This window comes from Hakea prostrata, chromosome 2 (genome assembly GCF_041222555.1).
Source record: "Hakea prostrata isolate BN-2017 chromosome 2, UWA_Hpros_2, whole genome shotgun sequence".
NCBI lineage: Eukaryota > Viridiplantae > Streptophyta > Magnoliopsida > Proteales > Proteaceae > Hakea > Hakea prostrata.
The window spans coordinates 67,588,195-67,612,934 of record NC_142601.1 but is presented as its reverse complement, the minus strand read 5'-3'; the positions used below and the strand labels follow the sequence as shown (position 1 = coordinate 67,612,934).

The window sequence follows — 24,740 nt, the reverse complement described above, 5'->3', positions numbered from 1 at the left end:
TCAAATTGAAGCATTTGAATAATCATTTTAATTTAGTTCATATTGTTGAGAAATTAAAATAAAAAAAAAATTTACCCAAATTATTATATGTTTGGAGCGTTTCAATTGCCCCCAGTATCTCAAGCTTATTCTTTAAAGAGAGATAACCATAAAAAAATAACAAAAATCACAAACATTCTCAATTATTTACGGGAATTTGTATGGTTATTTATTGTTTTCAATCATGCATAATGTATTAATGAATAAAGTAGTTTTAATTCATTAGAAGAAGAAAAATGTTACTTAAAACTCCGCATGTGATTCACACTTTTTGATAAATATCTTTATTTAATTTTCATTCACTACTCCACATAATAGGTCGAAATGTTATTGTTGACAAAAAAAAAAAAAAAATGTTATCAAGTCATATATTGTTGACTCCTCTACTTGAAATTTTATTTTTTTCGGGAAGTTGAGGTTCATCCGGACCAGTTTGCACGCATCTTGATTACATCCTTAGGGAGGGAGACGTTGTTTGCAAGGATTTAGTACATAAAATAATTATCCCGTATTAAACCAATCAGTTCTAGAATATAAAAAAAATTGTATTTACTCCACATATTTAGTTAATTAAACAAATAATTTTATAAATTATGACTCCATAGATTTGAAATCTCCAGAGTCCTATAACTAAACAGGTCCTCAGTGAATTATATAATCCATTGTAATTATAAGTTTATACTATTAGGGTGGAACCAATGAATGCAGGTCAGACTTTCCATAATGCATGCTATTTATGCATTCTAAGTCCATCTCACAGGGACACTGATATCCTCAAAGGGAGTAAGATTTTATTTGGTAAGAGGTATTCATACTGAAAAAGGGAATTGAATTCAACTAGGGGTTTTAGAGATGCAAACATCTTGAAGCAAGGGAGTTCAGGATATTTGAATTTGATCAATCAAATCTTATTCAAAATTAATGGTGCCTTCAAAGCAAGGAGTTCAAATCCTCTCCACTCGGATAGGTCGTCTTCCCATCCCCTCAACTCTCACACATGGCCTGACAATTGATAGTGCCTTCACAACAAGGAGTTCAAATCCACCATGTGTGAGGGTGGGGGGATGGGGAGACTAATGTTTAAAGTAACAGTTTGGAATATCGTATCCGTCTGGTGATATTAAAAGATGTATCTTTCTATTTCGAGTATTGTATCGAATTAGTCAATGTATTTTAGTGCAATTCAATAGAGAAAATTATCGAGATATATCGTATCGTTTGTGTTAAATATTCTTATTTGAGTATTGTATTATACTAATTAATGCATTTTAGTGCAATTTAAAAAAGACGTATCAAGTATATTGTATCGATTGTGTTAAATATAGATACGTATCTGCCAGTAATAAGGATCGATATTCTCTTTATAGATTCTTGTCGCTCTTTCTTCTCGGGAATTTTATTACCAGGGAGTAGGGACAAAGTCACAAAACTACAGAAGTACCGTTTTCTTTCCGTTTGTGCCACGTCAAATACCTGTTTTAGGCGGGAAAGAGTTTGAGCCGTAGATCCGAGATTTATCCATATATCCGGATTATATAGGACAACCCAAATTTACTAACCATGACCCGAACCCATCCGGAATGATCAGAAAATCGATGAGCTGAGTTGTTGTGATTCCGGCGCTCTGGATGCGAACGGTGCACCGGGAATAGTAAGCTGTAAGCTTCGTCTGCAACTTTCATTCTCGCCATGGCTGTACCAGTCGAGCCTCCTTCCCTGCCTCTGCCTGAAAACCCACCTCGACCATCCGAACCTACTCAAAATCAAACCCCCGTTGTCATCAAACAAGAAACAACACCAGCCACAGATACAAAGAAAACCTCCTCTCCCAGCACTTTACGACCGCCGGAACCCTCTTCTTCCACCAATGATGTTATCGTCGTTCCCAGCTATTCAAGTAAGAAAGTCTTCCAAACCCTCGTCTTTCGTTACTTTTGTAACCCTAGTTTAATTTCTCTCTGTTTAATCACTCCATGTAGCGTGGTTTTCATGGAACAACATTCACGATTGCGAGCGTCGGTTCCTTCCAGAGTTCTTCGACGGGAAGTCGCATTCAAAGAACCCCAAGATTTATATGTACTACAGGGATTCAATCATTAAACGATACAGAAGAAATCCTTCGAGGAAGATCACGTTTACGGAGGTGAGGAAGACATTAGTTGGAGACGTGGGCTCGATTCGTAGGGTGTTCGATTTTCTTGAGGGTTGGGGTTTGATTAATTATACAGCGCCGACTGGTCAGAAGGTGCAGCAAACGAGGTGGGAGGAGAAGGATAGTAAGTCTGGTGGTGGTTTGGTTTCGACGGGTGGGGATTCAGGAGGAAGTAATTTTGAGTCGTCGGTGAAGAGAGTGACTTCGAAGTTGTGCAGTGGTTGCCAATCAGTTTGCAGCATTGCTTGCTTTGCTTGTGACAAGGTAATTTTTTCTTCGACCAAAAAGATGCGACTTTATCTCTCTCCTGCTTACTGTAAGCGTAGTAGCAATTTTTCTCTTTTAAGTCTCTTAATTTTAAACCAGTGCATCTTTGGTTGACCGCAAATTACAAATTGGTTCAGTTAATCAATAACTAGATCTTGGATGTGTTGAACGGGTCATTTGATCCCTCCATTGTTGCTTAATCAAGTTCTAGTATCTGGCGTTTCAAATGATATCTTTGTTCCATTTTTGGTTCACTCAAGTGCACATGATTTCAGAGTTGTAGATTGATCTTCCTTGCTGCTTGACGAAGCTAAAAATGTTTGGTGGAATGATGGGTTAATTTTCAGATGTAGGATTACCATTCTGGAATGACGGGTTACTTTTCAGATGTAGGATTACCATTCTACTCACAAGACAACTTTATTTTTTCTTCAAAACAAATACACGATCTTAATTTTTCTCGGGGTGAAACTTGATCTCTAAAAGGTTCTGCAACAGTACAATTTGTTGTTTTGAGTCGTAGGTAGGTATGGAAACTGTTTGGATTTTTCCGATGCGATAACTATAAGAGATTTTGAAACTTATAACTCAAATAACATCACAAGTTAGATCTTGTGGAACAAGTTCTCACTCTTCTCATCTTCTGTTTCAATATCATCTTTGTCACCTTTCTTATTTAGGCTTTATTTTTTTCTTCTGTCAAACTGGAAATCACCTTGCTTATTTATCTTGTGTTGAACAATGACTATCACTGAGGAACAGAAGAGGGGTCGGTGGTGTGTTAATCAACACTGCCACATCTACCACTGCATTCATCAGACAATGTTGACTATAATAACAACCATACCTCAACATTTTGTGTCTGTGAACTTCCAATGATCAAGTGACCTCTTCTCCACCCATTCATGTGTGTAGGAAAATAGCTCATGGTATGAAAATTTTACCGTGAGAGCATTCTTATGTGAAACTACCTCTATGTATGTTATTAGCTTGTTGAGGGTTGTCATATATGTGTGTCGTAGATACAGTACCTTGGGTTAACCCTAACCCAGTTGGGTATCCAAACCAAGATGAACCAGGTCCAAAGATTTCCAGCAATGTTCTGATTTAGTAGGATTGTATAATTTAATTTGTTCTACTGCAATTGTTTTTGGGGGTAGCTATTAAGGAGATTTCCCATTTCAGTTTTATCAGTTTCTATTTTCATTAGTCCAATTTAAAAATTAATTAAGAATATTTATTTCGTTGGATTTATAAATACATGTGTAACCAAACTTCAGAGTGGTGATAATGAATTGAGTTATAATTTGGGAGCCCCTGTGAGCATGTGTACTCTTCTCCCCCCTCCCCCTCTTCTTATGTGGTCTTCTTTCCCCTGCCACTTTGATTTCTTTTAGTCTTCCCTCGTTTCCTAACTGGCCGTCCCCCATTTTGGTATTAAAGCTGAAGGATCCATCTTCTTCCTCATCAATCTCTTTAATTCCCTTCCCTGTCAATCCATCCCACTGCATTTTTCATTCTCAAGCCTGTTTGTCCGGCCATTCTGCCAGGAACACTGCAGTCAAAAAAACACTTTGATCGCTGCTTCTTGAGTTCTGTTACTTGTGAATATGTTCTGTAGGGTTTCACCCCCCCCCCCCCCCCACAATTAGACCGGAAAAAAAATAAAAAATTCCAGCGTTGCACTAACGTAAACCACATACCTTCAATTCCGGACCCCACAGCTGCAAGAGTAATCCCCTCTCCATGATTCTTCTATGCCTCTTTCTTTGTTTCTTTATTCTCTCTCGTGCTAAAGTGCCTCTCCAGTTTACCTTTTTCTGTTATTATCCTTTTTCTTTTCATTTAAGCCACTTTCCCCATAATAACCCTCACCCTCTTTTAAGTCTTTTTTATATTTCTTATATATATCAGTCTCTACCGGGAGGGGCGCACGTTAGCTATTAGGGAAACTTTCATTTTGTTTTTTGTTTAGTTTCTATTTTATTAGCATAAGTTTTAAGAAGTACCTAGGAGTAGTATTTGTTTCTTTGGATTTATTAATAGATGTGTGACCAATTACTGGAGCAGATTGCAGATAATGAATTGGGTTACACCCATGTGGCTGTGTGTGCTTGTAGCTCTTCTTCCTCCCTCATCTTTTCAATTGTTCTTTTCTCCCTGTAACTCTGATTTCCTTTAGGCTTCCCTCTTTTCCTGATCAGCCTTTCTCCAATGTAATATACTCCTATGCGACTACTCCAAGAAGTAAAAGCATAATATGAAAATGCTATGATGTGTACCATCATGGGGCAACTCTGATGGACCAATGATGTGCAAGGGTTTTCTGTCTTACATTTTTCATCCATGTGCTTCTCTACTGCCTTAGTGGGTTGTCTACCAGCTAATTTCATTTGTTAGTAATCATCAGCTTGCAAATTCATATTAAGTAATATTCGTAGTGTCAGTTTCCTGTATTATGTTGTTCTGACTTTTGATCTCTACTATAAATATTATAAATTATTTCAGTGATGTAGTTTATATTAAAGAATTAATAACCTATTAATTTCTCCTTTAAGATGTGATCGTGAAAAAACAAAGGAAGCAGGACTTGCCATTTCCTATTTCTCCAGTTCTTCTTGTCTGTGATACCTATTGGGTATGGTACCTCTTTTTGGTTTTTCCTTCAATTTTTTTCTTGTTCTAGTTGAAGACATTTCTAGTTTTTAAGAGGTTGATGTCATACAAATGATGAAAGTAGTTTGGATTAATTGGGGAAGAGCATCAAGAGTGATTTGTGATTGATGGACCTATATGAAGCTTAAAGGAAAGTTTTGCAGGCCAGTCATAAGAGCATCCATGATTTATGGTGCAGAGTGTTGGTCAGTCAAGAAGGATTGCTAAGTGTAGTAGAGATGGGGTTTTTGAGATGGATGGGTGACAAAACTAGAAGGATGAAAGTCTCGAATAACCAGAGCAGAGCTAGTCTGGGAGTAGCTCCAATTCAAGATAAGCTATGAGAAATTGTTTGTGGTGGCATGGCCATGACCATTAGAAGCTTCCCACACTCCAGTTTGGAGGAGTGGCCTGATTCAGATTGAAGGCATTAAAAGAGCTAGGGCAGATGTATAGTACCGTAGGAGAAGTGGAGGAAAGACATGCATGTTATAGGTCTTGTCTTTAATAAAATGGCAGATAAAGCTGATTACAGTGCAAGGATCATGTAGCTTATCTGATTTGGTTTTTATAAGACAAATTGTAGCTGTGGTGCTTGTGTTTCTTTTCTTTTACTTTTTGTTTTTAAGATGTGGTCTTTGCAGGCATCTGTGTAGCAAATCCATTTAGCTGGAAAAAGGCTCACTCTATATAATATGTTTGGTTTATTTTATTTTATTTTTTTAATATTCACCGGTTTAGTCGTTTTGCATGCTTCTTCTTGGTCTAGTATTCATCAATTTTTTTGATAACTTTTCCTACTTGAAGTTGTGTTCTGTACTAGTTTATCATCTTTTCTTGGTAAGTTGCTTCTTTTCTCATTAAACATGTTACTTTATCTTTATTTGTTTTTTTATAAAAAGGGAAAATATCTACCTTAAAGAAAAAGATTGTGAATGAATTTCTCTTCATGTTAGTTTTTTTTATAAGTCAAGAAATATTATTTTTGATTAATTAATAATGAAAAGGTTCTTGATCATCTAAAATGGCATCAAGGAAGTCAACAGATGAGTTTGTATTTGGAATTATTATTCTCGTTCATTCCTTATTAATTCTGTGTCTGCCTTTATAATATTAGCTTATCTGTGCTTTCTGCTCATTGTGAAGGGAAAATTGTGGCTTTCTGTTCTATTCTGGTTCTGTTAGGTCTCCTATCTTTGACTTGTGAAATACCAGTTGATCTGGTTTGATCTGGTAGGTTATGAGAATGTAATTTCTACCTTTCGCATAATATGTCATAATACTAATTTTTGGTGTATCATCCAAAGCAGCCTCTCAGCAAAAATTGTTGGGTGTAAGGCTGCTTGGAACTCTGCTTGTGCGGAAGCCTTTGACACTGGGTTTGCCCTTTAACTAATTTTTTTGTATATAATGATCAAAATTTAGTGTATTTATTATTTGAACGTGATCACTAAAGCAAGGAAACTGTTTCATTTTTGCAGTTTGACTTGACTCTTTGTGCAAGGTGTTATGTTCGTGGAAATTATCGGGTTGGGCTCAGCGCAGCAGATTTCAAACGAGTTGAGATCAGTGAAGATACTGAGACAGACTGGACTGACAAAGATACACTACATCTTATGGAAGCCATTTTGCATTATGGTGATGACTGGAAGAAGGTTTCACATCACGTAGGTGGCAAAAGTGAGAAAGAATGTGTTTCACGTTTCATCAATCTTTCTTTTGGGGAGGAATTTGCAGGGCCTACGGACTCTAGGGAGCTTGATAAGTATTATCCAGCGAAGGGCCAGAGTGATGCTGAAACAGTGGCTGAGAAAAATGTCTCTTCATCCCCCAAAAAAAGGCGGCATCTCACACCCCTAACTGATGCAAGCAACCCAATTGTGGCTCAGGTACAGTGTCGATTCCTGAGGAATCTGAAAAAACATTGGTGATCCTTTCCTGTCCCTGTATAATGGTTCCCTCTTTGCTCCTTTCCATTAGAAGGACATAAACTCTTCTCTGCTTTCTTTTAGATCTTCTAATTCTGGCTGATTAGTTGAAACCTTTCCTAGAAGATGGAAGCATAATGTTCTTAACTTACCTTTGTCTACATAGAGGAATTCAAGAGAAGGCATTGGGATAGACTCAGGGATGATCTATTGATTTGTGTACATAAAATGCCTGGTTGAGTTTTGAGTCTTTTGACATGATGAGTTATAATTTTTTATTGCTTTGCACACACTTCTGTTCATCTCTTATTGACCGTTTACGCTATATATTTGATGGTCCAAAAGAACATGCTTTGTTGTGTTGTAATTATCAAGTTGTTTGATATCAGAATTCTTAAATCTTCTGAAGGGATCAGTTGAATGGTGCAATTGTTACATGAAGCTTTGTACTACAGATTGTATCTTTGTTTTAGATGCTATGAAAACTTTATTCATGCTCTGGAGGCTCCTATTACTTTATCAGCCAAGTGATTGAGGTTTGAATCTAATGTTGAAGCCTAAGAAAGCTCACCCACACTCACTGTAAGAATAGGACAAAAGAGGATATTGAACTCATCCAACCTGACATTAATCCTTCCCAATAGTTTAGGCAGAATATTTAAATTCACTGCCCTGTTTGGGTCTCTGGTTGATATCGACTCTGCTACTGGTTGACATATGACACGTGGGAAAGCTTTAGGAGGACACAAAGGGCTGGAACCTGGCTCTGATATCACAATTGGTGTAGAACAGGTTTGGAAATTCTAATACTAGTCTAAGGGTTAAATGAATTTGGTTTTTGGAAGGTCTACTAACATAAAATGCACAACATACATGCAGAGAATTGGATTAAGAGCAGCCATAAATGGTGAAGTCTCCAAAATACAAGTGCAGAAAATTCATGGAAATTTGATAAAGGATGCATGGTAGGCAGTATCTTTGTTTGCTGTCCTGCAAATTGGAGTTCCGTTTTCAAATTCTCAGTTATTACTTACTACCCATCTCCAAGAATGCATCTTTAAGGCTTCTTTGTAAATTGATGATTCTCCATTGTGTTTGAGGCTATAGTTTAAGGCAAAAGTGGTAAAATAGAGCTTGGTGGAAATAGGATAGAGGAAAAGAAGTTTAGTAGCCTAAGAGAGAAGAGTTGGGGTAGAGACTAGAGAAACCGGGTTTGGTTTCAGTCACGAGGTTTGCAGGGAATCACTCATGCTGTAAAGAATGGGACAATGGGGAAAAAATTTGCAAGTTCCAGCATCACTCATTGTCTTCCAAGACAAAATAGGATCTCTTAAACCAAAAATGAATAAAAGAAAGAAAGAGAATAACTTCCTAATGCTTATGTTTCCAGTGATGACCTTGGTTCCATCTGAAAGATACTGGCTAATACTTGGAACTCTAATGTTCATAGCTTTAATAGAACCGAGTGGATTCGTGCTGAATATTTTTTGAAGTTGCTGCACAGAGTAAAACATTAGAGTGGATACTGGCTAATACTTGAGCTCTAAGCTTTTAGATAAGAATTGATGAAACATTGAAAAGCAGCAGCTGGGAGCTGGAATCCATGTGTAGTTCTAATGAATCTTCCTTATGCTAGGAATCAATTCCTGACAATGATGTTTCCACATGACTAAATAGGTGAGTTGAAGTCAAATGCTAAGCATTGTTCATAATATCTCAAAATCAAGTTCTAAACATAAACTAAAAGCCCATGCTAGAGAGAAGTGTGTTGTAAAACTACTAAGAAAGTGAAGACAGAAACTAGATGCGAAAAGATGAGGAATATCCTACACATTTGGCCTTTTAAGCCTTTAATTTGCTGTTAAATGTCCCATGCGAAGGACCTGCTGCATCAAAATCACTTCAAGCTTTTTAGATATGACTGAATTTTCTATGAGTATCAAGGAGGTGGTATATCTTGAGTCTGCTGTATTTGAAAATTCATTTTTCTCATAATTGCGCATTATGGCACCAGAAACTATTTAGTTAATTTGGCTCCTTAAATAAGTTTTTCGGGTACCATTTTTCAACGTTGGCTTGCAATTTATTCTCAGGTTGCTTTCTTGTCAGCCATGGTTGGTTCAGAAGTAGCAGAAGCTGCGGCTCGAGGAGCTGTATCTGCTCTATCAGAGGTAGACTTTAATGGTACTCGTGAAGCGCAAAGTGGAAGAGTTTCATCAATTACTAACAAAGCAAGACCAGAAGGTATGATCATAAATTTCAGGAATACTAGATGTAATTATAAGGGCAAATTATATATAGACCCCCTGTGTTTGCAATCAATTACATCCACTACCCCTGAAAAAATTCAATTACAGATGCCCCTTACTGTTAAGAATTGAAAGCTATAAATGGACAGCTCTGCAGAAGTAGTAAGGGGGCATTTGTAATTGATATTTTTTCCAGGGGTAGTAGATGTAATTGATTGCATACACAAGGGTCTATATGTAATTTGCCCTTATTATAAACACTTAACAGTGCATTATCACTTTGTTGGCAAGAATATTCTGTAAAGGGTTTGACATTTTCATTATTCACAGACAAAGCATTTCTATTGGAAATAAATACATTTAGTTGTCTGGGTGTTGTGAACTTGTGATTTCTAACTAATCCATGATGAGAATGGTAGGAGCTCAGATCTGCATTAGTACACCCCTTGGGAGTATATAGAGTTTAGATCCTTGCACATCAATGGTCCCTCAAGTTACCCCTGACCAGGATGTGAATCCTGCAGAAGATGAGTCCATAATTCTTTTTTTATTTATTTATTTTTTATATTGGACCTTTGGATGGTGATTCACGGTTAGATGTTCAATCTAGGGTTTGTTGGATGTCAGGATTGGGAAGAAGGATTTTAGGGCCTAAGTGGATATTGTGGTTGTTTATGTGGTCTGCTTGAAAAGAATGGAACTGTAGGGTTTTTAATTAATAGGATTTCGTTTCTGTGAGTGGGTATCAATAAAATGAGGTGGTTGGCACGATGAGTTTCATGTTTTAGGATTTTAGCGATGTGTGATTATGCAAACATTTTGTTGAAAACATGAAGAATGTGCACAAGAGCATAAGATGCAACAATGACCCACTAAGCTTAAGAGACCTTGAAGAAAGGGTTTCATAATTGCCCTCGTATCCATACTTCTGATCATTCCATCCTTGTAACCTCGTCTATAATAGAATTTTTTTGGATTTTCTTACTCCTAATCTTTCTTGCAATTGTTGAACCTGACCTGGAGCTTGATTACTTTCAGCTTTTAAGTACATCAGAATGACAATAAAATGGTCGTGATACTTGTCTCTCTTCAGAGGCCATGTCAGTTCTTTTTTCAGGGGTCTACCTACTTTAACTGTGCTACATGAAACTTCAGCTACATCTACTGGAGAGTGAAAGAGAGTGGGGCACCAACCGACTCTAGTGTAACCTCGTTTCATTTCATTATCAATCTGAAGAATTAATTAATTACTTGGTGAATTTGAAATTTCCCTTCAAAATCTGATTAGGCTTTATTCTGTATTATTTAAATGGTTCATAAGATCATATCTCTGTTTCTTATCATGTTGTCAGAGTTCTTGGTTATAGCATGATTCTTGAGGCTTAGACATCTATTGAGGGTACTGATCCCCTTTCTATGCTCAACCAGAAATTCGCCTGATTAGATTGTTAGCTTGTGAACTGATATTGTCTTTACAATCCTTCATATTTATAATGATGCTAGCCCTCAAATGTGTTCCAGCATTAAACTGCTTCTAGAATCTCATCTAGAACTGGCATAAAGGGTATATCTTTATTCTTTGGCTTGTGATCGGTAAAGCTTTTTGTCCTTGGAAGGGGGGGGGGAATTGTGAGAAAAAATAAAAAGAAAATGGATGAAAGCCATTATCAAACAATTGAGATTGCCTACATTTTGACCCTGCTGGTTCTTGTGGTTCAGTTTCACTTTTTGTTATATTGCTGTATCCTCTGAATGAGATCCAATATGAATTCTGTGTAAAAGCAGTGGACTTGCTTTGTCATGCAGAATGTGGGACTACTAATGGTGAAAAGACCAAGGACAAATTGCAAAATGCCATTCTGGAGGCACGAGGATTGCTTGATAAGGAAGAGAAGGACGTTGAGAGGTCCATTTCTGGCATAGTTGACGTTCAGGTGCGTATAATTCTTCCATCTTGCTGCCATTTCCTCCCCCTCCATTCCCTCTTTCTTATCCTGGTGCCAACAATTTTTGCAGATGAAGGAGATTCAGGATAAGATAGTGCAATTTGAGGAAGTAGAACTGCTGATGGAGAAAGAGTGGCAGCAAGTGCAGCACATGAAGAATATGTTTTTTATTGATCAGCAGAATCTTTTGCATCAGAGAATTATTCCATCCAAGCTTGGGGAAAGCAGAGGAGAGAGAGTCAAAACCACTGATGCTGTTACATGACCTTCCATACCTATCATACCACTAAACAACTTTTTCCTTCTCTACAAAAATGTTGTCTTTCTTACATTCCCCTTCATTTTATGGAGAAGTTCTACCGAACAGAAAGATATACAGGTCGATGATTACGCAGTAATTGAAGAAGCCAAGCTGTTATTATTATTATTATTATTATTTTAAAATAGTTGTGATTGAAAAACTGTTAGTATCTTCAGATATTGGAGTTATTAAATCGACCCAAGAGTTATGAGAGAACTATGTGCTCAAAAGAAGCATTCGATGCGACAAAGGGACTGTAAAAGGACGGAAGAAGGTATTTTTGTTTCAAAATTATTTTTTTAGGTAAATTAATTATGCCTCAGAAATCCATATTTCTGATTTTCAAAGTAATTATTATTTAAATCTAAAATTTATTGGGCTAAAGTCGGTCGTTTTTGACATTAATATAAGAAAATGAAAAATCGATTGATCTCCCTTAAGTTTCAATCTTGGTTTCATCCTTCACCCTGTTCTTCTCGATTTTATCCTCAACTAAAAGCTAACAAAATATTAAATTTATATGAATATTTTGGTTAATATGTTATAATTTTGTTAGATTTAAAAGTTAATTATTTAGAAAACATGGTTGCCATGTATGATTTTAAAACTTCAATGAAGGAAAATGAAATTACCACATCGGAGGTATTTGTAAATTTTTATAGTATATTTATTGTAAGTAAGGGTGCAAATGGATTATAGAAATCCGCTCATAAATTTGCATCCGCATCCATTTAGCAGTATCGGAATCCGTCTGATTATTAATAGGATGTGTATATGACATGCCCCTTTCCTTTTTCTTTTTTTCTTTTTTGGTAAATAAAAGAGGGGATGTAGTAGCGGCGATTCAAGCGCCCCCCCTAAACAATGTTCGGATTTTTTATCGAGTGCGACCTATGCAAGCATTAGCCCTGTGCACTACCAACGCAAGCACTGGCCTCGTCAGGGGAGCCCTACCGGAGGCCTAGTATAGTCCACAGAAGCCGGTAGCACTCATGCCCAGATAAAAGAGTACACAACTGTCCAATGCAAGAAACAGAGGAGCAAAGGGGATTCGAACTTGGGACGTTTACCAAACCACTTGGGAGTGAGCTTGGGACCACTAGACCACCACCCCCGGTGGTGCCCCTTTCCTACATACCATTATCCTTCAGATTAAATTATCTGATTAAGTTACTTATTTTTCTTATTTTTATAATTTTGTATTTGAGATGTGTGACTATTTTTCTGGATTTTCTATTATAACTATGAAAGTTGTTAAATTTTTTAATTTCAAACCTAATCCTTACAAATAAAATGATAAAGTTGTCTACATACTGTCGAAAACTTGTATAAAATTTGTATTCATGCTTATTTATAAAAATCTACTTAACAAAATAACTATTTGATTATCATCCGAATTCGGTTGAATTCGTCCAAAAATAGATAGGATATTATCCAAATCCATTCAAATATAATAGGATGCGAATGTGATTTTACCACTATCTGATGTGAATCCGTTCCATTAATACCCCTACTTGTAAGTTGTCAAATCTATGTAAAAAAGGTTTAATTGAATTTTTGGTATTAGACAAATAAAAAACGCTAACCAAGGTATTATTTGTAAATTTTTCATTTTCTTATTAGAAATTCGAGAACAGAAGAAGGGTGACATTATAAATGCGAATATTTGATGTTAAATGAATTTAATTTGATCTAAACCACCATAGCCAAATACATATACATGGAAAAATTAGATAATTAACCGTATTTAAGTTTTTATTACAAAACTAGACATTAATTGTATGAATTTACAAAATTAGCCAAAACAGTGGTCCTTATTTTTGAACGAATTATACGGTTATACCCCTAAACTCTTCCGTTTCCGCCTATCGACTTTTTCGTTCCTTGGGTTCTCTCTTTCTCTCTGGAGCTCGAAAAGTGGTTCTCTCCCTTTGAACCTCAAGCGTGGGCTCGCTCTTTCTCTCTAAAGCTCGAAGCGTGGTTTCTTTCGTGGTTCTCTCTGTGTGAGAAATTCATCAGCTCTCTTTAATCAGGTATTTGATCTGCATTTTGATGTAAACCGTGGTTTAATTTTTCTCAGCATCGTTGGTTTTCTGTTGTGCTTTCCTGGTCATTTATTCGTGTGTTTTCTATTTTTTTTTCAATTTCTGTTCCTCTGTTTCTATGGTTTCCACGGATTAAGCATTTGATGACTGAATCTTTATCGAGGTCTTGTTCTTAGTGATTTTTCCATTCAACTATGTTTCTCTAGGTCTGTAGAGTGGTTGATCAACTTTTAACTCTGATCAGAATATTATATAGCTGCATTTTTCCGTTACAATCAGATAATTGTTAAAAGTTCTATAGCTCATTGGAGTCCAGTTTTATATCCCCATACCATGTTAATCAGTCACGCTCATTAAATCCAAGGAGATTTCCTAGTATATTATCTAAAGAAAACACCAAAAATTCAACATCACTTTGAATTCTTTAATCGCCAATTTTTGTGGATTGAGTTCCTCAATCCAAGGAGATTTCGTAATTTCTTTTCTCACTCTTCTTTTAACTGCAGTTGTATTTGGCAGAATTTCTTTATTCTTAGCATGCATGGTTTGTTGATTCATAAATTTGAAAAAACTTTATATTAATATTACATTAATTTTACATACAACCAAGCAACTTGGTAAAATTAATCTCACTTTATTCCATTTGTAACCAAACAACATAAAAAGGAAAAAGAATTCCCTTCACTTCCCGTTTCCATTCCTCTTGCAATCAAACATACTTTACATGTTTGCTATAGACTAGTAAATGAAACTATGGGTCTGTGGGATGAGACATAAGATGGATAGAGATTCATTTCAAAGGGGCAATAAAGAGCAATAGACACAATGGTTGTTACCTTCTGGTCTTTTCCCTGATCCCATGGTACAGTTTGAAATTCAATTAAAATGAGATCTATAGTTGTTTTAATATTTTCTTATTCCAGTGTAAAATCTCTTATTGTTTATAACAATTACTAGCCTTAACTACTATGGCTACTCAGAAGTACCATTATGCTAATGGTTATGGAGATTTAGAGTCTGTTTGGCAGCATTTTAATGAGAAACAAAATTATGCTTGTTGCTGTTATTAAATAAAAATGGTTTATCTGTTAATAATATGTTGGGAAAGTTTACATTTTGTGTCTCTCTCTCGCCCTCCTTTAAAATTAATATCCCATCTTTACAGTAGAATAAGAAATAAAGTAAATAAGAGTAGCCTACAATAAAGAGAAGCCATGTATACATCCCCTAATGTTACAAAATACTAAATCTACTATTTCTTATAACTTCTTTATTATAAAATGTTGAGAAAAAGGATAAAAAGCTCCTTGATCTAGTGCTAGCTTGTGCTAGGATTGAGAGGGATCATCCCTCTCTTATTTGCACCAGGACTTCAATCTGTTGAATAGCTGCTGCTCAGCTGTACAAGCATCAATCTCCAAGTAACCTATTCATCACCGTCCCCTAATTCTTCTTCTAAACCCCCTAGATCACAAACCCTAACTCTCCTTGATGCAACCTAGGGTTTAGGGTTGGATATCCAGGATCTTCTAAAGTAGAATCAGCACTCAATTGGGATTTTTTTGAGCGTTTCAGCTAGGATTTTAGAGGCCAATAAGCTGCTGATAATGTTAATTCAGATATGAAATTTATAGGATTTTAAATTTTAAAATTCAAAAGTTTTCAAAACAAGGTTGACTGGGATTCAGCTAGGGTTTAGGGTTGGGGATTGGGTGGCTATCCTGCAGATCAGAACTCTAATGGTACTAACCTGCAGTTCAGAAACAGATTCAGAGATGTAGTGGCTGAAGTATAGTGTTTTGGATTTTCTGCGCTTTCTTCAATTCTGCAGATTCTATTCAATGAAGAGGATAAGTGCAGATTTTTTAAATAGTCCAGAAACAGGGCAGTTTTGGGGTAACAATGTTAGGACAATGTTCCATAAGTTTATGCGATTCTGATGAGGATAAAAGGGGTTCAAACAAGGCTGGGGTTGAAGGTTTCTCAGTGGGAGTTGGAAGTGGAGCCATGGACAAGGAGGGAGGTAAAGGGATTCTAGGGTTTGAGGAAGGGCTGGGTCTTGCTGGGGAATGAAGGGGAAGGGGCAGGGACTAGATGTGATGGGGTTTGGGGGGATCTTTAGGGTTGCGTGAACTAAGGGGAAGGTGCTGTAACTTACTTGGAAACTTGAATAAAGCTGTTGTTTGAATGCTGGAAGTAAGAAGAACTTGAAAATTGCACAAAACACTAGCTTAACTCATTGCAAGTCACCCTCCTAGGGATCCTACGACTTTTCTCAAGTCTTTCTTCAACCATGGTAGAAGATCTCGAGATATGCGATTTTTTGGCGTCAACTTGGTGCCCCTTCTCGGTGGGTTTTAGGGTCCTAATTGGGCTGAAACTTGGTATATAGTCTATTTAAGACCTTTTAAACACATTGGTGGCCTTGGATTTGTCAGAAAACAATCCTAAGTATGATTTCTAAGTCTATCCATAATGTGAAACTGAAATGTTGTAGGATTAGGGAATGTAAGGTTATACAACATGTAATATAGAACTTTTAAGGCATATAAATGAAAAGTAAGTGTATCAAATGTATCAAATAACCTAAATGTCATCAAAATGCCATCCATATGAGTATCACAATCTCAATTTTCAAGAATAGAATAATAAAATTATACAACCATTAGAAGTTCTATATAAGTCATTAAATCATAAGTTCATAAGACAAGCAGAGAATGATTGATATTCCTTTGATGTTGTAGATGTGCTAAGAGTAGTTGCAAGTGAAAATCCAATTGGAATCCGCAAAAAAAATTGGCAAAAATTAAGGGTTCCAGCGAGATCTAGGGCGAGATAGGGCAAGTTATAGCGAGATATGGCGAGATCTCAAGCGAGATATCCCAACTCTCTGCTCTCAATCTCCATCTTGTCTCGCTTCTTTGAAAAAGTGAGATATCTTGCGAGATCTCCACCATGTCTTCAACTCATAATTTTCATTAACTCAAAACTAAGAATTACAATACAAAATAATGCTATTTAGAGCTTAAACTTAACGACTTAGACTCAAACTATGAGATCCAATTGAAACTCAAACTGAACTCTATCAACACTTAAAATGAATCAAATTACTACGAGATTCCAACCCTTATATTGGAATCTCTTACAAACACTTATTTGTGACTCAACAAACAACTTTAGTCCAAATTAGGACTTAACTAAAATAGAACTACTTTAAGACAAGGTTCCTAAAATTAAGGAACCCTATTCTAATAACTCAACCCAATTGAAATTCACCGTAACTCTTAAGCTATTGAATCAAACAGAAAAATAAAAATAGATCCCTGACCTTGAATCGAGGGGATTCTATCAAGACCCATATTTAGCCCCAAAAGGGGTTGAAAAATGACCAAAATACCTCTGAGGTATTTGGCCAGCCTTGAATGCCTTGTTGGGTCTTGTTTTTTTAGCCCAATTTTTGGGGAGCCTAACCCAACATACATCACTCCCTTTTCTTATTTTCATTTTTGTAAACTGCTATTCACCATATGGTCCAGATCTCCTACTCCAAACCCTAAAATTGACCATGTTTCCTGGACATTGATTTCAATGGAACCCTAACAAATCAATCCCCCATTAGTGCCTTATCTATCTATCAGTTTCCTTTCATATTCATATTTTAGCCTAAGCAAGCTCCATGCAGCCTATCTCTTGATCCCCATTACAGCTTCATCCTTCTTTTGAAAACTTAGAATTGGTAAGACCCTAATTTTCAAGAAACCTACTACCCACCATTAGAATTTCCCCAAATTTGGACCAAACTACCATTTCCCTTGCCCTTGCACTCAAACCTAACAGCCCAATAGAATCCATAAATTCCCAATTTCATCTTTTTAGAAATTCAGAATGCAACCTTAATTCTACCCAATTTGATTTGGTTACTTCGAGATCCTGTTTTATTGGCCCTTAATTTTATCCAAGGCTACATCAGTAAGAAAGAGTACTTGGTGAACTTGTTTGGTATGGTGCTTAAATTTCAAAGTTTGGAATTATATTTAGACGTAGATGTTATAGTCAAGGTTTAAAGTATCGGTATCGAGTATCGTATTGGTTAGGTGATTTTAACAGACGTATCGTCCTGTATCGAGTATTGTATCGCTATGTTAAGGTATTTTAATGTAATTTAATAGAAAGACATATCGAGATGTATCGTATCAGTTGGGTCAAATATGGATACGTATCGGCTAGTATCATATGGTATCATGGGATACTTTAAACCTTGGTTATAGTAGTTTTGAACTTTGGATGCAGATTGCAGACAATTAGGTAACCATTCCTCAATTTATGTGTACAATGCCATTTATTTTTTGTTGCATGTTTGAAAATCTAAATATTTAAACTCATACAGTCCATTCCCTCCCCCCCCCCTCCCTTTTTTCCCCCCTTTTGCCATTCTCTTAGTGTATGACCAAATTTTGGCCATCCTGTTCCATTTATGTGCTCCCCCCCCCCCCCCCCCCCCCCAACCAAAGGGTTCCTGATTTAACTATAGACTTGCAAATGAGATCCCTAAAAGAACTACTTGTATAAAACATAAACGATCAGCAATGCCTTCTTCTCTCACTCTTCAGATTTCCTGTTCTAACGTTCGTACTAGTTCAATTGAAACAGCACGTACCATACTGTCTTTAGACAGAATATGAATATGATTGGATCAAACCTCCAACTATGCAGTGTCTCACCAAATGCTAGTATAAAAATGATTTGGTTGTGTTCTGGACATCTTTTTGAATTTAGTTGCTCATCTGATTTCTTTCCATCAATAATTAACTGCAGGATATACATACAGCTTGCAAATTTGCTGCCACATCTGAGTAGGATCAACTCAATTCTGTCCTCTCATGAACACCTTTGATCTACAGCAATAAACACTTGTCAAGATCTGGACTCTAATTTTATATGCTATAGGTGCTTTAAACTTTGGATGCAGGAATTTACGTATTAATTGGTCAATTTATGTGTGTATGTTGTTGCTCTTTTTTTTTTTTTTTTTTTTTTTTTGGTGTATTTGCCAGATCTAAAATTTTATACCTGCTTTAGCTTTATTGCCAAGTGTGAATTGTTTGATTGCATACATGTCCTTCCCATTTAAATTGTGTGCCATTTTAAACACATTGAAATGACAGACTCTTTTTATTTATTTTGGTTCCTATTTTAATTATAATTCAAATATGGCCTGATATTTTCTCTCCATTTATGGGTGAAACTCATAGGAAAATTAATAAATACAAACAAGAAAATAGTTGCACTTTTATTTGAAATTTAACCCAAAGCATATTCCTCCTTTTTCACCTTCTCTTTCTTTCCCTCATTGTCCCTAGAACTAAGCAACTCTATTTAGTTCGGTAAACTATTCTCTTTTTCTAAACAGGATTTGAGCTTCACTCTTTTGGGTGATCAGCTTAAGGGTCTTGGGTGTAACTCGGACTTCAGCTAGACTTGGTGTTGAGGTCTTCATATTCAATAAAGCTATTGAGTTTTCAGTTCTTCTATGGCGAGGGGTCTAGTATGGGCTACTGCAGAGGACCTGGTGCGTAATAGAGGGAGAGTCCTCTCTCTGTATCGTCAATTGCTGAGGAGCCTTAATTCTCCCAAGCTGCCATTAAACTTAGCAGCAAGATTGGCCAAGAAAGCAGAGCTCCGCACCATCTTCATGCTGGGGTCAGAGGAGAATTCTCTCCACAACATCGCTGATCTCATTGATACTGCTGAGTACTCTCTCTCCCTTCTAAAGAAAGGTGAAATACCCAAGTACATTCAATGATTGAGTAAGTGGCTTTATCTGTCCTCTCTAATTTTTATTTATATTCTCAAGAATAAATCCTTTCTTCTGCATTCTGGTAAATTGTAAGTTAGGCTTTCAGTCTGATGTTAGGCAGTCCTAATTTATATATTAGTTAGGAGTTATAAGCTGAGTCCTGATTTCAGTGAAATTCTGGTGTGTAAACCAAGTAAATTTTAGAAGTCAATCTACAAAAAAACAACCATTCAATGATATATTGGCATTTTATATCTTAATCATGAATTGTATTTTTTTCTCATTATGCTTCTGTAGGTTTTGCTTTCTGTTGTCTATTAAAGGAACATTTCCTGACAAGCTCTCTCTTTGAGATCTTCTAAGCACATGTTGGGTTCACGGTTCAAGAATACTCGGTCTCAAAAATCAAGCCAGCTTGGTGTCCAAAGAAACATGTTGAACTGAGATCTTGTCGAGGTTGGGGTAATACTTCTTTTTCTGGGGTGGGGGAAAATAAAATCCAGGTTTTTGTGGAACCATGAAATTACGATAAAAGTCTGAGACATTCTGAGGTCTGATAGAGACATCTGAGATTTGAGCAAGGTATCTAGGATGTGACTGCGATACTAACTCGCAAGACATCTCATCTTGGTATCCAAAAATAAAAAAGAGAGAGAGATTAAAGTATCGGTGAGTTCTTGTACTTTGGTTGGTTTGAATGCACAAATACTAGGAAATCTCATGTAGGCAATCAGATGTGAAACACAAGAAATTTACTGTGACTTTTGCATACAGGCCTATATCCACATTAGAGAACCAGAAAATTTGTCTATTATCCAAGAAATATTTCACTTCTTCCCTGCACTGTAATCTTCCAAGGGTTTCCCCAGTGTGATAACTACATGGATGCTGTAGAAAACAAGACAATCCCAACAAATCTCTACCTTGGTTTAGATTTCGCAAGGCACCTTGAAGGAAAAAGTGTTGATGTTAATTGTGTATACTCATATTTCTTTCTATTCCCCACAACCAACCCAGCAGGGCCTACTCCGTGCCTTGCCACGCACAGCCCAATGCCACATGATGTGACAAGACCACCTTTCTTATTGCTGCAACCTGATCAAAGAAATTACTTCTATTCTGAAGATCCGAAGCAAAAGAGAGCTGTATCTTTCTTGATTGATCAAGTTTGGACTGTCTGTTAACTACATGATCCACTTGTACATCTTGATTGGGTTCTAATGGTAGCTTCACTTATTTCAAGACTCCTTACAAATCTATACAAATTCTAAGTCATCTTTCCATCCATCACAACTCTGGCCCCTGCGGTGCAGGTGCTTTGCGTTGGATGGGCCCAAACTCATGTGGATATACAGATGCAGGTGATCTGAGTCCAGTAAAGTTTTGGGTTTAGTATGATGTCTTTGTTTTATTAGTTGGGTTTATCCGAAACTGGTCGATTGGGGGTTAAAAGAGTTAGTTATACTTCGTTTCATCGATAGTCTTTGAAGTCGACTAGAGTTTTAATTGCAGTTATGCATCCCAGTTACAATCAACGGGTCCAACCTAATCACTCTTCATGTCTAATTGGGTTAGGGTGGGCCATTTTAAGATACTTCAGACGATCCACACATGCCCATTAGATATGTGTATGCTCATGTGAACCTTAGATAGGTTCATGTGAACCGCCCCAGCTGACCTCACCAACTCCACACTTAAGAGTGGTTTTCCTTTACCAGCTCTCTCATCATGGTATTAATATTGTTGAGGGGCCGGGGAGTTCTTCCTGTCCATTTCGGGCAGCTCTCCATTGTCTTTCTTTGGCTGAGCAGCATGTATTTCTACGGTGCTCGTTTTTTCAATTAGGAAGCATGCCTAAGTGATCATACTCACGTTCGGCCCAGCACCTAAGTGGTTTTGCCAATAGTGGGCCAAGAAATATTGTACAGTGACATGGGTGGAGGTATCCTAGGAATACATATAACCTCTGGTTTTCTTTAGATTGGGCGAGCATCTGGAATAAGTAGTGGGTATGAATGGTGTTGAAATCATGTATGATTACATCGGAATTTTTTTTGAAATAGGCAAGACACTTTTGAGTTTTTAGGGTTTCAAAATAGAAGGTTCTGTTTTATCAATAAAAATAAAATAAAAAATAGAAGGTTCCGTTTTGATGTCAAAAAAATGAATGCTCTTTCAAGGTTCTGTTTTGATGTCAAAAGATGAATGCTACCCCCACCTTCAAGAGGCCTTTGTTTTTTTGTGAGGGGAGGGGGGTTGGGTTGTGACTTGTGAGATGAGAGAAACACCAAATTAATGATTCTCAAAGTGGGCTCAAAATTGTGCAAAAGCATATGTTTGTCAAAATATGAAGAAAAAAAAACAAAAAACACAAGAAATGAATTGGATCACACATACATGTTTTTGGCTGTTTCTGTTCTAAAAGTACAAAAGAACACAGGAAACAATAATTTGGCCATACAACCCCTTAGCAGTCTTGTTCCTAAATCTTGTTTGCCAAACCTGACTTTACCAAAGCTCATGCAAGATGTTATTCAATGATTTCGGACTCTACATCTAAGAAACTAACACAGATTATCAGATGAAACTTCAGTAAATTGCAAATAATTCCGTTTGCCACTTGTGATAATTCTATAATCTTTCAAAATTTCTGATCAATCTTATTGCTGTTTCATCCAGTAGTTTACCAGAGCAAAAATGAAGAACCACTTTAGAAACCGGAGACTAGTGGTCTTAATGAGGGAGTGAATGGTTGTGGTGTGCTGGAGAGAAAAAAATCCCCATTAAGTCGATATGGGCTGGGCTTTGGTATCGATTTTCTCCATTCCAATTTCATTCTCTGAAGATTAGGTTTGTGGACCCAAGTCCTTAACAATTTTGACACTGAAATCTGAACCATAAACCCAGTTAGAATCATTTTTCTTATCCAGAACTGGATCAAGCAGCAACTACTATGTTTGTCCTCATACAGTTTTCATTGATGCATAGTCTTAAATAAATGCATGCTTCTTCATGCATTATCAGTTCATTAATCAAATATCTGTTAGGTTAGGTTGAGATTAGGTTTACTTAACAGACTTTCTAAAACAGCATCTAAGTTGGTGAGACACATTGACTTTGTACTTTCTTGCCTTACACTCCCCGTTCAACATTCTTATAATCATTTTCTATGATTCATGCATTTGCTAAATCACCCTTCCCAATTTCTCTCAACTTCAACATATTCCACCAACCAAGTCATTAAAAAAGAGTTAGAAAAAAACTAAAGATGGAGACGGACACTCAGGTTATTTTGTCTTTTCTCAGAAAGAGAGGCCTAAGTCTAACTGGGTAAATGTGCCCATATAATGACTACACGCTTTCTAGATGGCTGTGATTTGCACTCCCAAGCAAAATGATTCCCATCCAAGGGACATTATTGTAGAGTGAGGGACAATGTCAGATCTTACTTTTCTCTGCTTTTCATTGGGGCCCACTCCTGGAATGTTTCATATGTGAACTTGCGTGCCACGTGGATCAATGCCATCTATCATTTTGAAACATTCATGCGCGTGCGCGTGCAGGGGGCAATTTAATTACGTTGGCATTGGCCCATTGGGTGTCCGGTCCTTCGGATCGGGCATTTATATAAATGGATCGCTCACTATCAATGAAGAAGAAGACTGAGTCGACTGAGTTGGAGCCAAGCCGGGAGAGCCACACATGGTGTGTGGCTTAGAATTTTATAAGCTTCGAGTGGCGAGCGGCGCGCGGCGCCACTTGAGGCAGGCAACACAAACTCCAATGCGCATTGGAACTCCAAAGCGTAACCTTAAAGTTAAGCAAGATTATTACTGTCTCCCTCTTTAGTGGTTTAGTTGCCCATGTCAAGGGGCAATTTTGGGATTTCCATTTCCATCTTTTTCTTTCTCTTCAATCGATATCCATATCCATATAGGCCTCAAAAGCTTATACACTCGATGGGTTGTGTTTTTATCACTTTGCTTTGCAAGCAATTAATAAGATTACGTGTTTCATAATTAAAGATGTCATAATCAGTATAATTGAAGGCCAAACAGGTCATTTTACAGGTAGGGGCCAGACAATGTTTCAGTCCAGGTACCCTTGGGCCATGGGCCATGGTGTCCATGTCTGAGGCAATCAATGAGAGCAAAGCAAAGGTTCATAGAATCATAGGGCTCTCTCCATATAAAGTCAAAAGAAATGAAAAGCATTCTCATTGTTGCTAGGGACTATTTCAAGCTCTGCATTCTTTATGTGTCTTACTTATAAATCATTTATTGTTCTTGGGAATCTGTCTTATGTGTAAGCTAAGGAAATGTTCTGGCATGATTGCATCTTGTTTTGGATACTCTCTTCTTTCTTTATGTGTTTTTTCTCATTCAAGATAAGATTTGTTTGTGATTATGCCATGTGCACTCTGTATGATTTGAGTTTGAATTATTATTGTTTAGGTAATTGTGTTTTATTATTCATGTGTGAGTACTACTTGTCATGTGAAAATAAAAAATCATAAGAGTGGGAGTAAATGATGGAAATAGAATGAGAGTAAATGATGAAAAGTTGAGAACAATAATGTATGAACACATTACATTTTGTTGTAATGGAAGATTTCTCTCAGTAGTTTCTGTCTTTGTGCCAGTGCAGGAGTAGTGGGGTTACAGAAGAATTTTTTTTTTGGAGAAAATGAGACTTTATATTAATAGAAATAAATAGAATACAAACAATAATACAGGATTATGTTCTAAAGAACCTACGACCCTGTCGCTCTTCTACAACATATTGAGAGAGCTGAGCAGGCAGAGAGAGGATTCAACAAAATTTCTTAATCCGACGTTGCCAATCCGGCTAAAAAATCCGCACACCTATTAGTCTCCTTAACACCATGCACAAAAATATACTCCTGAAACAAATATCTCAAGTGAAGAATATCCTCGACAATGTGTATAATCCCCTTAATGTCCATTGATAATGAGTGCAAATGGAAGAAGATATTGGTTTTTCTACACAGTTTTCATATTTTTATTGGATAAAATTGCCATGTATGAGAATAATCATCAATTTAATAGCTGGATTGGTGCCAAAGGGTGACTATTTCTATATCATGAGTCCATATCCTCTACTTGCATGGAGATGAAATTTTCTATCTACTCAAAATGAAATAGTGCCTGCTCTAGTGATAGAACATCTAATGGTATTTCGGGAGGCTAACAACTTAACTCTTATAGTAGAGCTTATAAATAATTTCTCCAATGATAAGCTTGTAATTTGCCATTGACCCAAAAAAACACTTGTAATTGCGAAGTGTATTTGTCATCTACAATTAATTTTTTGTTTATTTTATAATACGGTATAACTAAA

General features: G+C 36.7%; 2 protein-coding genes across 5 annotated transcripts; both read left to right on the top strand.

Moving 5' to 3' along the window:
* Positions 1–1,609: 1,609 nt before the first annotated feature.
* On the top strand, positions 1,610–11,796 carry SWI3B (switch subunit 3). Its single transcript, XM_089146119.1, has 6 exons — positions 1,610–1,936; positions 2,019–2,455; positions 6,595–7,002; positions 9,135–9,285; positions 11,097–11,224; positions 11,307–11,796. Exons 1-6 carry the CDS (start codon positions 1,729–1,731, stop codon positions 11,499–11,501), a joined length of 1,527 nt encoding a protein of 508 aa, XP_089002245.1. The 5' UTR covers positions 1,610–1,728; the 3' UTR covers positions 11,502–11,796.
* A 1,610-nt stretch (positions 11,797–13,406) lies between these two features.
* LOC149025905 (COMPLEX 1 LYR-like protein) lies at positions 13,407–24,091 on the top strand. Of its 4 annotated transcripts, none has more exons than XM_089146118.1 (3): positions 13,407–13,570; positions 18,993–19,389; positions 24,027–24,091. In XM_089146118.1, the coding sequence occupies exon 2, from the start codon at positions 19,113–19,115 to the stop codon at positions 19,383–19,385; it is 273 nt and encodes a 90-aa protein (XP_089002244.1). In that variant the 5' UTR covers positions 13,407–13,570; positions 18,993–19,112; the 3' UTR covers positions 19,386–19,389; positions 24,027–24,091. The 4 variants fall into 4 exon arrangements, with proteins under 4 accessions (XP_089002244.1, XP_089002242.1, XP_089002243.1 ...); XM_089146116.1 differs by lacking the exon at positions 24,027–24,091 and adding an exon at positions 20,693–21,429; XM_089146117.1 differs by lacking the exon at positions 24,027–24,091 and adding an exon at positions 18,398–18,529 and having other exon boundaries at positions 18,993–20,678.
* Positions 24,092–24,740: the final 649 nt, after the last annotated feature.